This window comes from Gymnogyps californianus, chromosome 1 (assembly GCF_018139145.2).
Source record: "Gymnogyps californianus isolate 813 chromosome 1, ASM1813914v2, whole genome shotgun sequence".
NCBI lineage: Eukaryota > Metazoa > Chordata > Aves > Accipitriformes > Cathartidae > Gymnogyps > Gymnogyps californianus.
In genome coordinates, this window is record NC_059471.1 from 136,784,522 (window position 1) to 136,799,969 (window position 15,448).

Here is a 15,448-nt window from a genome sequence, read left to right on the forward strand (position 1 = left end):
CCAGTGCCAAGTACAGGGGAACAATCACTGTCCTAGTCCTGCTGGCCATACTATTTCTGACACAAGCCAGGATGCTGTTGGCCTTCTTGGCCACCTGGGCACACTGCTGGCTCATATTCAGCCGGCTGTCAACTAATACCTCTAGGTCCTTTTCCATCAGGCAGCTTTCCAGCCACCCTTCCCCAAGCCTGTAGCATTACATGGTGGTGTTATGACCCAAGTGCAGGACTGGCACTTAGCCTTGTTGAACCTCATACAATTGGCCTCGGCCCATCCATCCAGCCTGTCCAGATCCCTCTGTAGCGCCTTTCTACCCTCAAGCAGATCAACACTCCTGCCCCACTTGGTGTCGTCTGCAAAATTCCTGAGGGTGCACTTGATCCCCTCATCCAGATCATTGATAAAGATATTAAAGAGAACTGGCCCCATACTGAGCCCTGGGGAACACCACTTGTGACTGGCTGCCAATTGGATTTAATTCCATTCTCCACAACTCTTTGGGCCTGGCCATCCAGCCAGTGTTTTTACCCAGGTTTTTACATGCATGTGCATGAGAGAGACAGCCCTTCACAGTACAGCCTATCTGCTCCTTCCATGCAGCATGAAGGGATTGGCTCTGTTGCTTATTCATGGTGGGCTGCAAGGGTATGAGTCAGCTCTTAAACAATCAAACTGCAACTAAAATAATTTCAAAGACATGGGAGATTAATGTGCTTGTTAGCTTGACACGCAGCAGAAATGCTGTGCTACACTAATGTCTTACATCCCTGCCACTTATTCACTCCTAATCAAGCAAACCGGTTCTGTCAAGTCATTTCCCAAGAAACTGAATCTCCGTTGACCAAGGCAGGAGCTGAGCACGTGTTCAGTGCACTAGGCCCTGAGCACAAATTACGTAACCTGCACATTCACGTCTCCAGCCCATTAAAAGAGGGATTGTTCTCCTTCATGTGACAGGAGATGTCTAGGGCATCAGGATTATTTAATGGGGGCTGATGGATCTGCAATCAGGGAAATCGTCACTTTATGAGAGCATAAAGCGCTCTGTAATGCACAGAAAGGAGGAAGCAGCTCTGCACTATTAAAGATTAATTGTGAAAATTGACTTGTTCAATTACAGAAAGAACGATGGTGCATTATCGCTGCTCTTTCTTTCAGCCTCCAGACCTGCACATTTTTAAAAGGATTTTTATTACATTACTGTTCCACTATCTGAACATTTACATAAATTAGGTAAAATATTATGAAACCATGCAGCAGTTTAACATAAACTGGTTTTGTTCTTATTCGCAGTAAATACTCTCCAGCCTGCAGAAGCTGTAGTCACTGACCTTACAGGTACAGACCCTACCAGGTGGAAGGCCAGTGACTCTTTTTCTCTCTCTCCCAGTTCTACACACTCAGTTTATAAATGTTTTTCCCACCCTCTGTTTGGGAAGAAGTAGCAGAACAGATCTGGAGGGCTGCCAAGCATACATGCTTTTCCCCAAAGTTTTCAATTGTCTTCTTTCCTTAATAGCAAAGTTGCTCAGGAAAATGGAAAAACATCCATTTCACAAATATTTATGGGGAAAAGTGTGTCCATGTTCCATCAAAATTCCATTGCAATGGATTTTTTCTTACCACATTGACCTAACAGAGAAAGAAAAGAAATAAAAGATGTTGGCTGCTTCTGCTCCAGCTTCTTAGTAGTTTGGCTATTAAACTTGCGCTGGACTGATCTATGCAAAAACATCCTATTCTTTCTGTTACCCCACCTCTGTAACCCAAACCTGCAGTCTGAATTTTCGTTCTATCCTCTTGCAACATCTCATCTTTTAGACTGCAAGCTTTTGAACCAGGGTTACCATTTATTACAGGTGGCATCCTGCAAACAATCCTCAGGGGAATTCAAAACTCAACTCTTGCTGACTCTCATAGGAGTTAAATCTCTACACAAAATGCCACAGACAAAGCTCTTGTTTGCCTAGCTCAGTGGTGCCACCCACGGCCTGTTGATCAAGGTTCAGGATCTCATCTTGAACCAGCTGCCACATCATACTAGAATCTACAAGGAGAAAGAAAGGAGCTCATATGTGGTTAGAAAAATGATGTTCACCCACTAGCTGAATGGTGTACACGAAATGAGACCTGACATAGATCTCAGACCTCTGCTCTGACAGGGTGATAATCAAACTGCTAAGAGAGATAGATGCCAGAGAGGTTGTGGGATCTCCATCCTTGGAGATATTCAAAACTTGTCTGGACAAAACCCCAGGCAATCTGCTGTAAATTAGCCCTGCTATGAGCCAGAGTGGTACCAGAAGACTGCCAGATGTCCCTTCTGATATAAGTTTGTCTATACTTGTACGGTTCTGTTCTATGATACCACTTGACCGAGTACCTGCCTTTGTGCTTCCTCCATACCTTCAACTTTGGCTAATGTCAGAAGTCACTGACGAGCTCAGGAGCTGGGAAGCTTGGGCCTTGAAAGAAGGAGGTATCAAAAAAGCAATTCATACGTTACTACAAGTTACTTGGAGATTCCTACCCTGGGATATTCAGAAAGTTTCCAGGTGAGTAGCTGAAACTTAAATACAGCTGAAAATGGAAATCCAGTTAAAAGCTCTGCTGAGGTATGTCAGATGACTGCTTCTCTCCCCCAGTGCTGAGCAGTCTCTGTGAACAGTTTTTGCATCCTTGCTAGAGTGGAGGAAAGATATACTCTCTCATCATTTGCCATAGGAAATATTTGGCACCTTGCAGAAATCATCTCATTCTAGATTTCTCATCTGACATTACCAAGAAATTCCTTGGAGACAAGGAAAATAAGCAGGTTTTAGGAGCATTTCACTTACGGCAGAAGTCAGGTTCTCTCCACGGGACCAGGATGCTCTTCCTAGCACAGGCTGCTGCGTAATTAGCAATAGCAGAGCACAGACAATCCTTGCCATTGGAGCAGGAGCAAACATCAAAGCGGCAGTTCTTCACATAGGGAGTGGGACTGACTTCACGGTGACAGGGTTCAAATGCAGAAGACATCAGAATTGAGCAGGACTCCTCAGCGTATTTGGCTAAAAAGAGAAAAATGACATACTTGCACTGAATCAACCAGTGGCTTTCAAGAAAAGCTAGAAGAGCCACAGTAAGCATTTTCTTTTTTTTGTTTGTAAAAAAACCAAAACACACAGGAGAATAAAATAGGATCAATTAGGCATAGATAGTATCATAGCTCATACGTCACGAGCTCCACTAAAAGAATAATGTTTCACTAGTAAAACAAATCAAGGAAAAGCAATGCTTTTATATTCTGTTACCACTATTTCTGGTGCTGTACTTGCTTTTACAGGGCCTCTGCTTTCTGCCGCTTTTTATATTTGCAAAACCTTCTAGGCTGCACTACACTCACGAATCACCAGTGCCTGCTCTGATCTACAGCCATAAAATTTTCTGTGTGCTTGCCCCTCCCAGAAATCAGAGGTTGCTGTAACACCTGGGACAAGAAAATTGCTCTGAGAATTTCTCCCTATGTCCAACCAGGACTGCCAAGCAGTATGGAGGGAAAGAGGAAGGTTGTCTGTTGGGATGCAGAAAAAGAAGGGAGACAAGGGATCACGAAAAGTGTATAAGGTGTAAGGACAGAGGGGTGAAGAAGACAGGTGTTTTGTCCACCCAGAGGATAAATATAGTATTGCTATCACTTGTAAGAGCAGTTTCAGTGGCACAAGTTTGTGCTGCGGCTGTGATGGACTAACTCTGACTGTGGTCCAAACTGAACAGGAGCATGATCCCACATTACTGATTTTTGTTTTCAATTCTCACATAACATTACATTTTCCTTAGGAAGCCTGCATCAATCAGTGTCTCTCTCTGTTTGTTTGGGTTTTTGGTTTTCGGTTTTTTTTAACAGAGATTACAGCCACCCCGCTGGCAACGTAAGCAACACTAGCTTCTTCTCTTTTTTGTTATTTTTCTTTTTATTTTTTTATTGTTATGTAAAATGGAAGATCACAGTTTGCTGCACATGTTAATTTTGGACAGAGTCTAGTACCTAAACGAGGATTGAGATTGCAGGGGTCGCTGTCTTGTTTTAACAAGTCTTGGCAGTCTGCGTTGAGCTTCCAGGAGTTTCCAAAATCTTCCAGAAGAGTTTCCACCATGCCAGAAGGTGTAAGAAAATCGTCCCCTTGGTTACCATTGTAATTTCCACATAGCCCGCACATCCTTTCGGAATAGACTGGAGACAGCTAAAGAACACAACATTAGCCTGGTCATCCTCCAGAATAGGTCACTACTGTATAGCAAGATTTTCTAAAGAATGAACCATACACAATTTAACAATCAAGGAAATTCTCAAATACAGATTAAAATACTATAGACACAATTTGATTGTACTACGTTTTTAAACTTCTAACAAAAATGCTACTATTAGTAGCAGCAGGACAATTTTTGCATGGTACAGTGATAATTTCAGATGGTAACTGAAGGTGACTAGGAGAAAAATGGCTTACTTTTGTGCCTTGATCAGCACTCCAGTTTAGTGTTTCCCTATTTTTCCCCTTCATTCATATAAATGAACAGGGCAACAGTGGGGGTTGCATTTTTTAATATAGTGAGATGATTATATTTCCAATGATAATTTGGGAAAAGATACTGCACCTGAAACCACTTCACATTTTAAAAGAAAATTTGAAGATTAAGAAAATTTAAACATATTTTTTGTCACAAAACAGAGGCAATGTTGGAGGAGTTGCTTCCCTCAACATTAAGGACCATTAATAAAATAAGGAAGAGACTACTACCCCTAAAACTACGTTACCTCACATTAGAGCTTCCTCCTGCCTAGAGAAATTTATGACGCACTAAAAGCAGCATTGCAAACAACCCACATCATAGCAGATATACTTTTCACCCTGCCTTATTCTTGCTGCAAATCAAGGGACAGCTGAATCAGGATCCTAAACTTAGACGTAAACAGGGAAATCTCCTAAGCATCACCTGCAACACAGAGGCACCAATATCTTTTATTCTAGTAGGAACTGTCAGTTTCTATTAGAAGTAAGGATCTGGTACATCACAAGTACTACCAACTGTCCTCGGGAGCTGACTCAGTGCTTTAATGCTACACTAGCTCTCTGTATGCATTTAGTAGAGTGCTACTTTAGTCAGATTGGCAGGACTAACCAGTGAAACAGAACCAAAAAAGCTAGAAAAACACATTTTTGAAGAAAACTGGTTTTCTGTATGATTAAAAATAAAAATAAAAACATCCTCCAAAATATAACCTAATACTACCCTCCCTTCGAACATAGTGGTCAGAGAGTAAATATGGAGCATCGAAAGGAACAACCATGAATTATTAGAGGATACGTATCCTTATTACTCCGATGGCCAAGGAAGCTACTTTTTCACGTACTCTGCAGATGGACAATGACTCATACAAATCCAAATTCTGACATATTTTTGAGTGGAAGCTCAAACCACAAATAGCAAGTGGTCACAGAAAGGGGAGCTTTCTTGAGGACCATAGAAAGAATTTTTACCAGAAGTCTGGCCAAGGTAATGGAAGTGTATCACTTCCCCCAATTGTCAGAAATACTTGGCAACAGGTCAGTCTACAAATCCAGCATGAATTAACTCTCCAAAAGCAATTAAAAAGATGCTTTAGATACCCAGCGAGGGAAGGAGCTCAGAGCAGAACTGAATAAATGCAGATGATTGGAGAAACTTCCATTGCTTTTATGGGTAGAGTATCTGGAGCAGAAAATTAGATTTGTTTTAACTGTAAGAAAGAATTTACCAGGCTATACAGGTCTCTGACCAGGCAGAAAAATACTTTGAATACTGAGGAAAGCCAAAACTTCTGAGATGTGCCAAGGGACTGAACTGAATTATTCTCAGCCCAAAAACAACTTCTAGGACCCTTGGAGCACAGAGATACAGGCTAGATCAAAACAACAACAACAACAAAACCACAGATGCTTTCTAAAGTTATTCTCGACCTTTTTTCTCTGTTGTCTTTTCAACTGTTGTACTCACTTCTGAACTAGCTTTCATGAACCTTTACGTTTAAGCCAGATTTTGGGGTAGGCGAGGAGAGTGCAAAAGCAATTCCATGGTTCAGAGAGGGCAGCGCTCGCTGCTCAGTAGAAAATCCCAGGAAAATTGGCTTTCTTGGCAAAACTCTTCTCAGTGAGCAAAAGCACCCCACATGGGGCCCAGCTGCAGATCCTCCATTACAAGTGGGGCTCAAAGGCAGCAGGGCTGTGGTTAAGCACCCGTCCATGCAAACACAGCAGGAGCACGCAAGTCTGCAGCTGCCCAGCACCACATGGGAGCACATCGCCCTGACTTAGCACCCATAGCCTGCAGGTCATCACACCAGGAAGCAACACTACAGGTGGACTTATGCTCTTGAGGGAGCAAATGCACCCTCAGGGACAACACTCACAGTCCCTGAGACCTACTGATTGAAAGAAAACAGCCTCTTGTATGAGCAAAGAGGGCGATAGATGGCTTAGCTGGAGAAGCTGTGATGGTTTATCAGCTATCAGGAGACTATTCCACAGTAAACAATCTTTTCCCCTTCCCTCACAGGCTTTTCTGCGCTGCAAATCATTCTGCAGCCTATAACACACACACACACAAAGTGGTTTACGTAAAGCTTTCTGTTGTTGCAGCTAGACTGCTTCCCTTACAGCTCATTTCTTTTAAGCCTGGTTTGGGTATTTCTACACTCCGCTGTGATCTGCAGCACAGACAAACACTAATTGTTAATCAAGGGTGACTTTAAACATTCCTCACAGTAGAAGGAACATGCAACTTATCTTCTATGAGTTAATTGATTTTTCCTGGAAATTATGAGTAACTGTGTCCCTGGAGCCATATTCTTCCCTTATTTTAAGTCATACAAATCCATTGCTTTAGACAGGACAGTCAAAGCAAATGAAAGCAAAAATCCAGTTTGGAGGGTATCTGCTGAACAAAACACAAAACTATTCATGGTTAATAATGGCTGTCATTGCACAAAAAAGAGAAAAAAAAGCTACCAAGCTGCTGTAGGATGAAAATGTTTGTTTCTGGAATACAAAAGGACCTGTATATCGCTCTGGGGGCAGCAAAAGAGAATGGAATTTCTAACATGCAACACAAAGCAATTTCTCACTTCAGACAAGAAAATCTTTGTACATGTTTGGGTGGGATGAGAGAGGGGGCAAAAAGGCAGAAATAAAACAAACAGAAAGAAAGAATACCTTCACTAGTAGTTCACCATTACCATCCCAGTCAATCTGCAAATCTTCCCCATACGTAAGGCGAACTGACGTCCTCACCATGCGCTGGATACGGAGGGCACCTTAAGACAACCACAAAATGTCAGTCAGTCAAGCCAGGATGTGGTGTTTCATTGCCTGGGACTGCTGTGTCGCGCTGAACAGGCCAACAGAGTGGCTGCCACAGAGCAGGGGGCATGCAGGTCTGCCAAAGCAAGTGGTGCCAGCAACGTCCACTTCACACTTCCCAAGCTTTGTGCCTGCTCAGCAGTTTACATCTGCGTGAACTTGTCCATAGGCTCTGCTTTAAAGCACTCAGGAGCCCTAGAAGAAGATATATGTGCATTCTGCAAAACCTCAGGCATTAACTGTGACATTTTGCAAGATAACTGGAGGGATTTCAAGCTTCTGGATAATAATAAAAGCATAGACCAACAGTGGTTTTCAAGATCACATCTCACAAATCCAGACCAGCTTAATTCTCCTGATTTTAGAGGAGCTGAGCCAAGATGTGTTGGCTGCATGGAGAGAAGCTGAAATGACAGAGCTTCTAGAAGAGGCTGCAAGTGAGAATTTGGTATTGAAAATACTTTTTGATTGAATGGGGCTAAGGCGTGCCACAAAACACTAGTAAGTAGGACCCCTTCAGTGGCTGGCCAGAGTTAGCCTATGCGAACACACCTTGTAGCAAAGGGATCTGTATGTCTTGTCCATTCAGTGAAATTCCTCCTCCATGTTTCATTTTAATGAGGCTGTTGTCCATATCCTGGATTCGGACAGAAGCTGAGCGAGTGCACACGGCATCAGGATCATCTGCACACTAGAGAAGGGAAAATTTGCCTCAAACGTCAAGATTTCACTTTATTGGTGACATAGCCCCAGGCCCCCAGAAGGCATTTCGGTATCTAATTCGGGAGGTGTTAAGTGTCAGGACGGTTTTATGGATCTAGTTTCTGCATCCCACAAACACCAGGCTGGCAGCCTTTCTTCCGTTATCCTGCTAATCACGCACCAGGGGGCTATGCGCAGCTCCTTTCTCAGAGCCTGGAAAGCAATCCACGGGCGTTACACCGGACCCCCGGGAGCGGCCCGTGCCGGTGACCGGTGTCCAGCCCCTCCCCGGCTGCGGCAGGGGCAGGAAGGGCACGCTGCCCCACACAGCCCGTCAGCCTGGGAAACAGCAGCACGGTTCGCACTGCCCGAGACTCTTGTGCTATTTATTTTCCCGGCTGTTGGTTGCGCAGATGAGGAACAGGGATTGCAGGCCCCAGGGGTCTCCTCCCTGGTTTCGAAAGGGAAGTTTCAGTAGAAACCTGTTCTGCAAGTTCCCAAGCACAGATGACCTCAGAGCTGCATTATCAGAGCTTTCTAATGAAGGATACAGACGTAGATGGTGTGTATGACCGTCACACCCCGTTTCTCCAAAGCTTGTGACTTCTCTGTTGCTTGTGTCCTGCAAGGCAGGCTGATACTCCCCTTCACTCCCGTCAGTCTCCTGACTCCATCATACCTCTCCCTGCCTTCAGTACCTCCATCCCCATCCCCTTTCTTCCCCTCTGCTTGATTCAGTAGCCTTTTCAGTCTCCAGGTTAGTTCACCTATTCCCATGCGCAACTGGTCGATTAATTTCACGACCGGGTTAACCTCCCTGTGACACCCCCTCCAGGGTCTCCTTTGCTCCCCGTGCTGGCCTGGCTCCCTTTCCTGCCTCTGTCCAGCTGTCTCCACTCGCTGACCTCCAGCTGCTTCTCTCTCACCCGTCAGGGGAGATGGCAAAGAAAGTCAGGAGCTGCCGACCAGCTAGTGAGCAACAGAAATCACCAGCCAGTATGACTTAATGGAAAGCAACCCAAGGCACTACTCTGCCAGTGCACCCTGCTCAGTGTCTGAGGAAATGTCTTTTCCCTGGGCATTAGCGAGGCATCGGCCTTCAGGGTGCTTTGCAAGGGGCGCACCCTTGTCTGCATTTGTTTGTTCAGCTGGCAAAGAGGTGGTGAGGGCTCGTTCTCCAAATCTCATTACGAATCTCAACCTCCAGGTAGGCTCCTGGGAATGGCAGTGAGGAGAAGCAAAACACTTATTAACTAAGGAGAAAGACTGCATCTGTTATTTAAACGAATTATTTCATAGGAAAATTACTTTTGTTGGCCTGTGCATCTGCAATTCATATCGTAATCCACAGCACAGCCCTTCCCACTCTCTCAAGAGCATGCGCAGAGGCGCACAGGTGCCAGCCAAGGCTGCTGTTACCTGCACGGTCTCGATGATCACAGAAAAGGAATTTTCCACGCAGTCCTTGGCAAGTAAGTACTGACAAATCCCGCTGAAGGTGAAATACTTGTTGTCAAAGCTTTTGAAATGGGACTGGCCGGTGACAGAGCATTCTCCTGAAAAATGCAGAGAGCCATTAATCACCCCAGTGCCAGTTCCGAGCAAAATCCTGCCCGTCCCCCCCAAGCCACTGAGGGGGAAGAGCAGCCCAGTGGAGCAGGTTGCACAAGGTCCAAGTTCCCTGCAGACCAGAAAGCACCAGTGAGATGCTTATCTCACTGTTTATTCCTGTAAGTCATTACCAGTAGTAACAGAGGCGCCGACAAAAGCTGGGGAATATGGTATAAATCGCACTCAAGAGCTGAAATTCATGCCTACGGAAAAGCCTATATAATGTTTCAAATGGAGAGTCATGAGGACATCAGCGAACGGCTCAGCTCTCTGCACTGAAGCGGATTTGAATCTTCTGTAGTATATACCTCAGTGGCCCTGGAAATTCAGCACAGTCACTCAAGCTGTCCGCAAGCTAGGTCATACCTAGTACCTAAGTGATGGGTGCTGGTGGCACTAACCAATTGTAAACAGCAACGCACACTCTCTTTTATGTAGGAACTAAGTTTCCCTCTTTATACAATGGAGAAACTGAGGCACAGAGAGTGGAAGTACTAATGCCTAAGAGTGGCAGAGCTGGGAAAGACACTCACGATTACCCAGCATTAGTCACACACTCCATACACTGGGACATGTTGCCTCTTTACCCCTATGCAGGAGCTTGCAACATCTTGACATAACACACTTTAAATCCACCTTTACTTAGCCCAGTGGAGCACATCTGCATCCATGGAGCTGGCTGCAGAATGCAGGTGTTTTTACAGAGCTGAAAATCAAAATTTGCAACAAGACTTGTTGGACTCTCACTGCTGCTCTGCTCTTCTTCTGCAGAGGTGCCTCATTCTCAGCCTGTTTCACAGTTGTGTCTTGGCAGATTGTGAGCCCCCTCTTTGTCTCTCTACTGGTGTTTTTAGAGCATTACAGTACAGTTTTATGAAGGCAACAGTGTCTGAAAGCCTTCTTCACAATGGCCTCCTTGAACACAGCCCCCAAAAAGTGTTGATTCCTTTGTTGGGCTGCCTTGAATACCAGTAAGTTATTCTAACATTAAAGTAAAAATACCTTATCAGAACAAAGAGCTGGAAGATAATCACTGTTGGAGTTCTTCCAAGGGTAGAATTTATGCTGGACTTTACTCGGAACCATTATCTTAATTAACTAGCATAAAGTTAAAAGTAATTCTATAGTTACAATAGCTACATCCTTACAGAATAATGTAAAAGTCTGGCTTGCCCACCCTTCTAGTACAAAAAGAGGCTATTTAAACTTATCAACATCTCAAAATGTTTTAGTAAGTTGTGGCTTTTCATTTGCAGGAAGGCAGTATTCAGATGCCACAACTGCAATTTAGTACCTACCCTGTTATGCTAGGGTCTCTGCAAACACAGAGGGAGGCTCCAACTCCACAGAGCTTGCAAAGAAATTCTTTCATGAGAAGACTATCACACTTAGAGATGGTCCTATGGCAAACAAGGTGGGCAGAGACCTCCTTGTCCAGAACAAAATTCAGGTGCTGAGCCTACATTGGCAATCCACTGACAAAGGATGGAGAAAGGTTAAATGTTACAAGCTGGCAGGTGAGTCCCATGAGTTATTCTCTCTTCACTGCCTCTGAGTCCCACATAAGATCCACCTAATGAACATCAAGTGGAAATTTCCCTCTTCAACATATTATCCACTGTTAACCGCCTTAAACCAGCCTGTGTACAACCTCACAGATCCTGAGGATTCTCAGCCTTGCACAGCTCTGATTTGCCCTAAGAAAAGTCCTCGCTGGATGTTTGTCATCCCATGGAGAATAAGGCGGCTTGGTATTTACTAGCTCACCCTGAAAATCCTACTTTCTGTTCAATTTAACCTGAACAAAGGTAAAACAAGTGTTATTGTACTCAACTTCAGAGTCAATTAACTGGCTATCAGATGTGGAGAACAGATTTAAAGAAAACTAGGCATAACCCACCATATTACACGCAGTTTGGTTTCCAGGGTGTTCTCTGCAACTAGGAACCAAGAGGACAGGTTTGCAGCATGGACAGCTAGGGACTGCTACCCAAGACAAGTCCCATCCCTTTGGCATTGCTCCTGGAAGGGAACTTTTTTTCCTGCGGCACAGTCTTTTCTTATGGGTCCCTCTATCTACTCCATTTGGTATAATGCATCCCATGAGATTTCCCAAAACCTACTGCCTTCATAATTAATTTAATTTTATGATATTAGCTTGAGAGCTTCTTGCTAGTGCTAGCCAGCTATTGCCAGTTGGCTGACACAGCACTGCCTTCTCAAGTGCTACCTCCAGCTGGGTACCCAGCTTTATCACCAAACTTACAGCTAGGCAATTCATTCCCACAATATAAAAGAAACCTTTCCTGACAAAGAGGTTGGTAAAAAAAATAATGGAACTACCTTGAGCTTACGTGAGGCTAAGTACATAAACTTCCTGTGACACATGATTTTTGAAATATTTGTTGCAAAAATAACCAACCAACAATAAAAATATGCTGCAAAATTGTTTCAAATAGAGACAAAACAGGACAGGTAACAATATAAACTTGGCTACTGTTCCTGTCAAGGAGTGCTACTTTGGGAGGCTTTGCTGCCCTCCCATACTGTCTCAGTACAGTTTGTAGATGTTAGCAGGTACATGTACAACAGCTGCACTTATACAACCTTCAGTCTTGCACAAGCCTAGCTGAAAAGGCGCAGGAGCAGGCCGTCCCCACGTGCCAAAAAGACGAGCCAGCAGGGAAGAAGACTGGCCTGGCTGAACAGAGAGCTTTGGCTGGAACTCAGGGAAAAAAAGAGAGTTTAAGACCTTTGGAGGAAGGGGCAGGCCAATCAGGAGGACTACAAGGATGTTGTGAGGTTATACAGGGAGAAAATTAGAAGGGCCAAAGCCCAACTAGAAATTAATCTAGCTACTGCCGTAAAAGACAATAAAAAATATCTCTATAAATACATTAACACCAGAAGGCAGGCTAAGGACAATCTCCATCCTTTATTGGATGCAGAGGGAAACATAGTGACAAAGGATGAGGAAAAGGCTGAGGTACTTAATGCCTTCTTGCCTCAGTCTTTAATGGTAAGACCAGTTGTTCTCAGGGTACCCAGCCCCCTGAGCTGGAAGACAGGGACAGGGAGCAGAATGAAGCCCCCATAATGCAAGGGGAAGTGGTTAGCCACCTGCTACACCACTTAGACACACACAAGTCTACGGGGCCGGATGGGATCCACCCAGGGGTACTGAGGGAGCTGGCAGAAGTGCTCACCAAGCCACTTTCAATCATTTATCAGCAGTCCTGGCTAACCGGGGAGGTCCCAGTTGAGGTTAGCAAATGTGATGCCCATCTACAAGAAGGGCTGGAAGGAGGATTCAGGGAACTACAGGCCTGTCAGTCTGACCTCAGTGCTGGGGAAGGTCATGGAGCAGATCATCTTGAGTGCCATCACACGGCATGTACAGGACAACCAGGTGATCAGGCCCAGTCAGCATGGGTTTATGAAAGGCAGGTCCTGCTTGACTACCTGATCTCCTTCTACGACAAGGTGACCCACTTAGTGGATGAGGGAAAGGCTGTGGATGTTGTTTACTTGGACTTCAGTAAAGCCTTTGACACTGTTTCCCACAGCATTCTCCTGGAGAAAATGGCTGCTCATGGCTTGGACAGGCATACTCTTCACTGGGGAAAACACTGGCTGGATGGCCGGGCCCAAAGAGTTGTGGAGAATGGAATTAAATCCAATTGGCAGCCAGTCACAAGTGGTGTTCCCCAGGGCTCAGTATTGGGGCCAGTTCTCTTTAATATCTTTATCAATGATCTGGATGAGGGGATCAAGTGCACCCTCAGGAATTGTGCAGATGACACCAAGTGGGGCAGGAGTGTTGATCTGCTTGAGGGTAGAAAGGCGCTACAGAGGGATCTGGACAGGCTGGATGGATGAGCCGAGGCCAATTGTATGAGGTTCAACAAGGCTAAGTGCCGGGTCCTGCACTTGGGTCATAACAACGCCATGCAATGCTACAGGCTTGCGGAAGAGTGGCTGGAAAGCTGCCCGGTGGAAAAGGACCTGGGGGTGTTGGTTGACAGCCGGCTGAATATGAGCCGGCAGTGTGCCCAGGTGGCCAAGAAGGCCAACAGCATCCTGGCTTGTATCAGAAATGGTGTGGCCAGTAGGACTAGGACAGTGATTATTCCCCTGTACTTGGCACTGGTGAGACCGCACCTCGAATACTGTGTTCAGTTTTGGGCCCCTCACTACAACAAAGATATTGAGGTGCCGGAGCATCTGCAAAGAAGGGCAACAAAGCTGGTGAAGGGTCTTATGAGGAGCGGCTGAGGGAACTGGGGTTGTTTAGTCTGGAGAAAAGGAGAGGAGACCTTATCACTCTCTACAGCTACCTGAAAGGAGGTTGTAGCAAGGTGGGTGTCCATCTCTTCTCCCAAGTAGCAAGCAATAGAACAAGAGGAAATGGCCTCAAGTTGCGCCAGGGGAGGTTTAGAGTGGGTATTAGGAAAAATTTCTTCACCAAAAAGGCTGTCAAGCATTGGAACAGGCTGCCCAGGGAAGTGGTTGAGTCACCATCCCTGGAGGTATTTAAAAGATGTGTAGACGTGGCACTTAGGGACATGGTTTAGTGGTGGACTTGGCAGTGTTAGGTTAACAGTTGGACTTGATGATCTTAAAGGTCTTTTCCAACCTAAACGACTCTATGATTCTATGAAAAGTGACTTGGATATGTTGGCGGAAGGTACAACTTCTGCTCATTCGGCATGGCTTCCCAAGTCAGAAAAAGGCAGCAATGCTATATTCCCTCTTGCACAAAGCTGTATATCAACATCTGTTTGCAAGCCTCAATACGAGGCTTATCTTCATTTCTATAATCACTATGAAGAAAACATGGCTGGAGTTGAGGATAAAAATTTAGCCCACGTATTATTCATAGTAGCCCAGAAAGCAAGGACATTAAGAGCTATAACCTAGGTAAAAACTGAAGTTAGAAAAAGACCTATTTCTTGTTTGTAAACATGTTGCTGCGGATTAGCTAAAAGACACAAATCAGCTGGGGCTGTGTCCTTGATTCTGCATTTTAGACAGTGAGATTCTCTGCACTTGGAGAGATCTCAAGAGAACACCTCAAGCATGGGGCTTCTCACAGTCCTGCTTGGCATAGCTCACTGAAAATGTCATTTCTATTTTGAACATTTGCATACTCCCCCCCCCTTTTTTTTTTTACTGCTGACACTTTGGGGCAAGTGCTCTTTCAGTCTAAAGCTGGAGGAAATGGAGCATTGATGGGTCAGGCAAGCTTAACGTTAATAGGAAGACAGACTTTTTGATAGACATTTTAAGACTGTTGTAATTCTCCTAATTTGTGAGGATTGCACAGTCTCATCTCAAAAAAACAACACAAAACACCAAACCCAAAAAACCTGCTCTCTCTTCTCCTGTCCTGCCATAACCCCAGTCTCCTTCTCATCCCTTCCACTCTCGGTTCCCAAAAGCAAGGAAAACAAACAAGATAAAGAGCCATGCTGTCTTCCTGCAGACTTCTGTGCACAATGCAAGCAGAGTCAAATACTGTTTCAGGTCAAGCAGGCCTTTCCATGGCTGAACATAGTGCAGGAACTGAGACAGGTAATGGGCCACAGAACTAGCAGAAGGAAATAAGGAAGGAGGCATTTTGCTGGCCAATGCAGAGCATGAAAAGTCACATTCCCCATGTAGGCAAAAAACTAGGACAGCAGCTACCAGTACCGGTGAGTTTGAAGGTAGAGTAGGAGGAAGGGGAGCAAGAACACCTGCAGAGCTGCCTCTCC

General features: G+C 44.9%; 1 protein-coding gene across 1 annotated transcript in view; it reads right to left on the bottom strand.

Moving 5' to 3' along the window:
• The window catches only part of VWF (von Willebrand factor), a 144,749-nt gene that overhangs the window by 103,100 nt on the left and 26,201 nt on the right, over positions 1–15,448 (bottom strand). The window contains exons 10-14 of the mRNA XM_050915926.1: positions 9,501–9,637; positions 7,932–8,070; positions 7,233–7,333; positions 4,031–4,226; positions 2,838–3,053 (exon numbers count right to left, since the gene is read on the bottom strand). Of these exons, the coding sequence (XP_050771883.1) occupies positions 2,838–3,053; positions 4,031–4,226; positions 7,233–7,333; positions 7,932–8,070; positions 9,501–9,637 (789 nt within the window). The remainder of the gene's footprint in view (positions 1–2,837; positions 3,054–4,030; positions 4,227–7,232; positions 7,334–7,931; positions 8,071–9,500; positions 9,638–15,448) is intronic.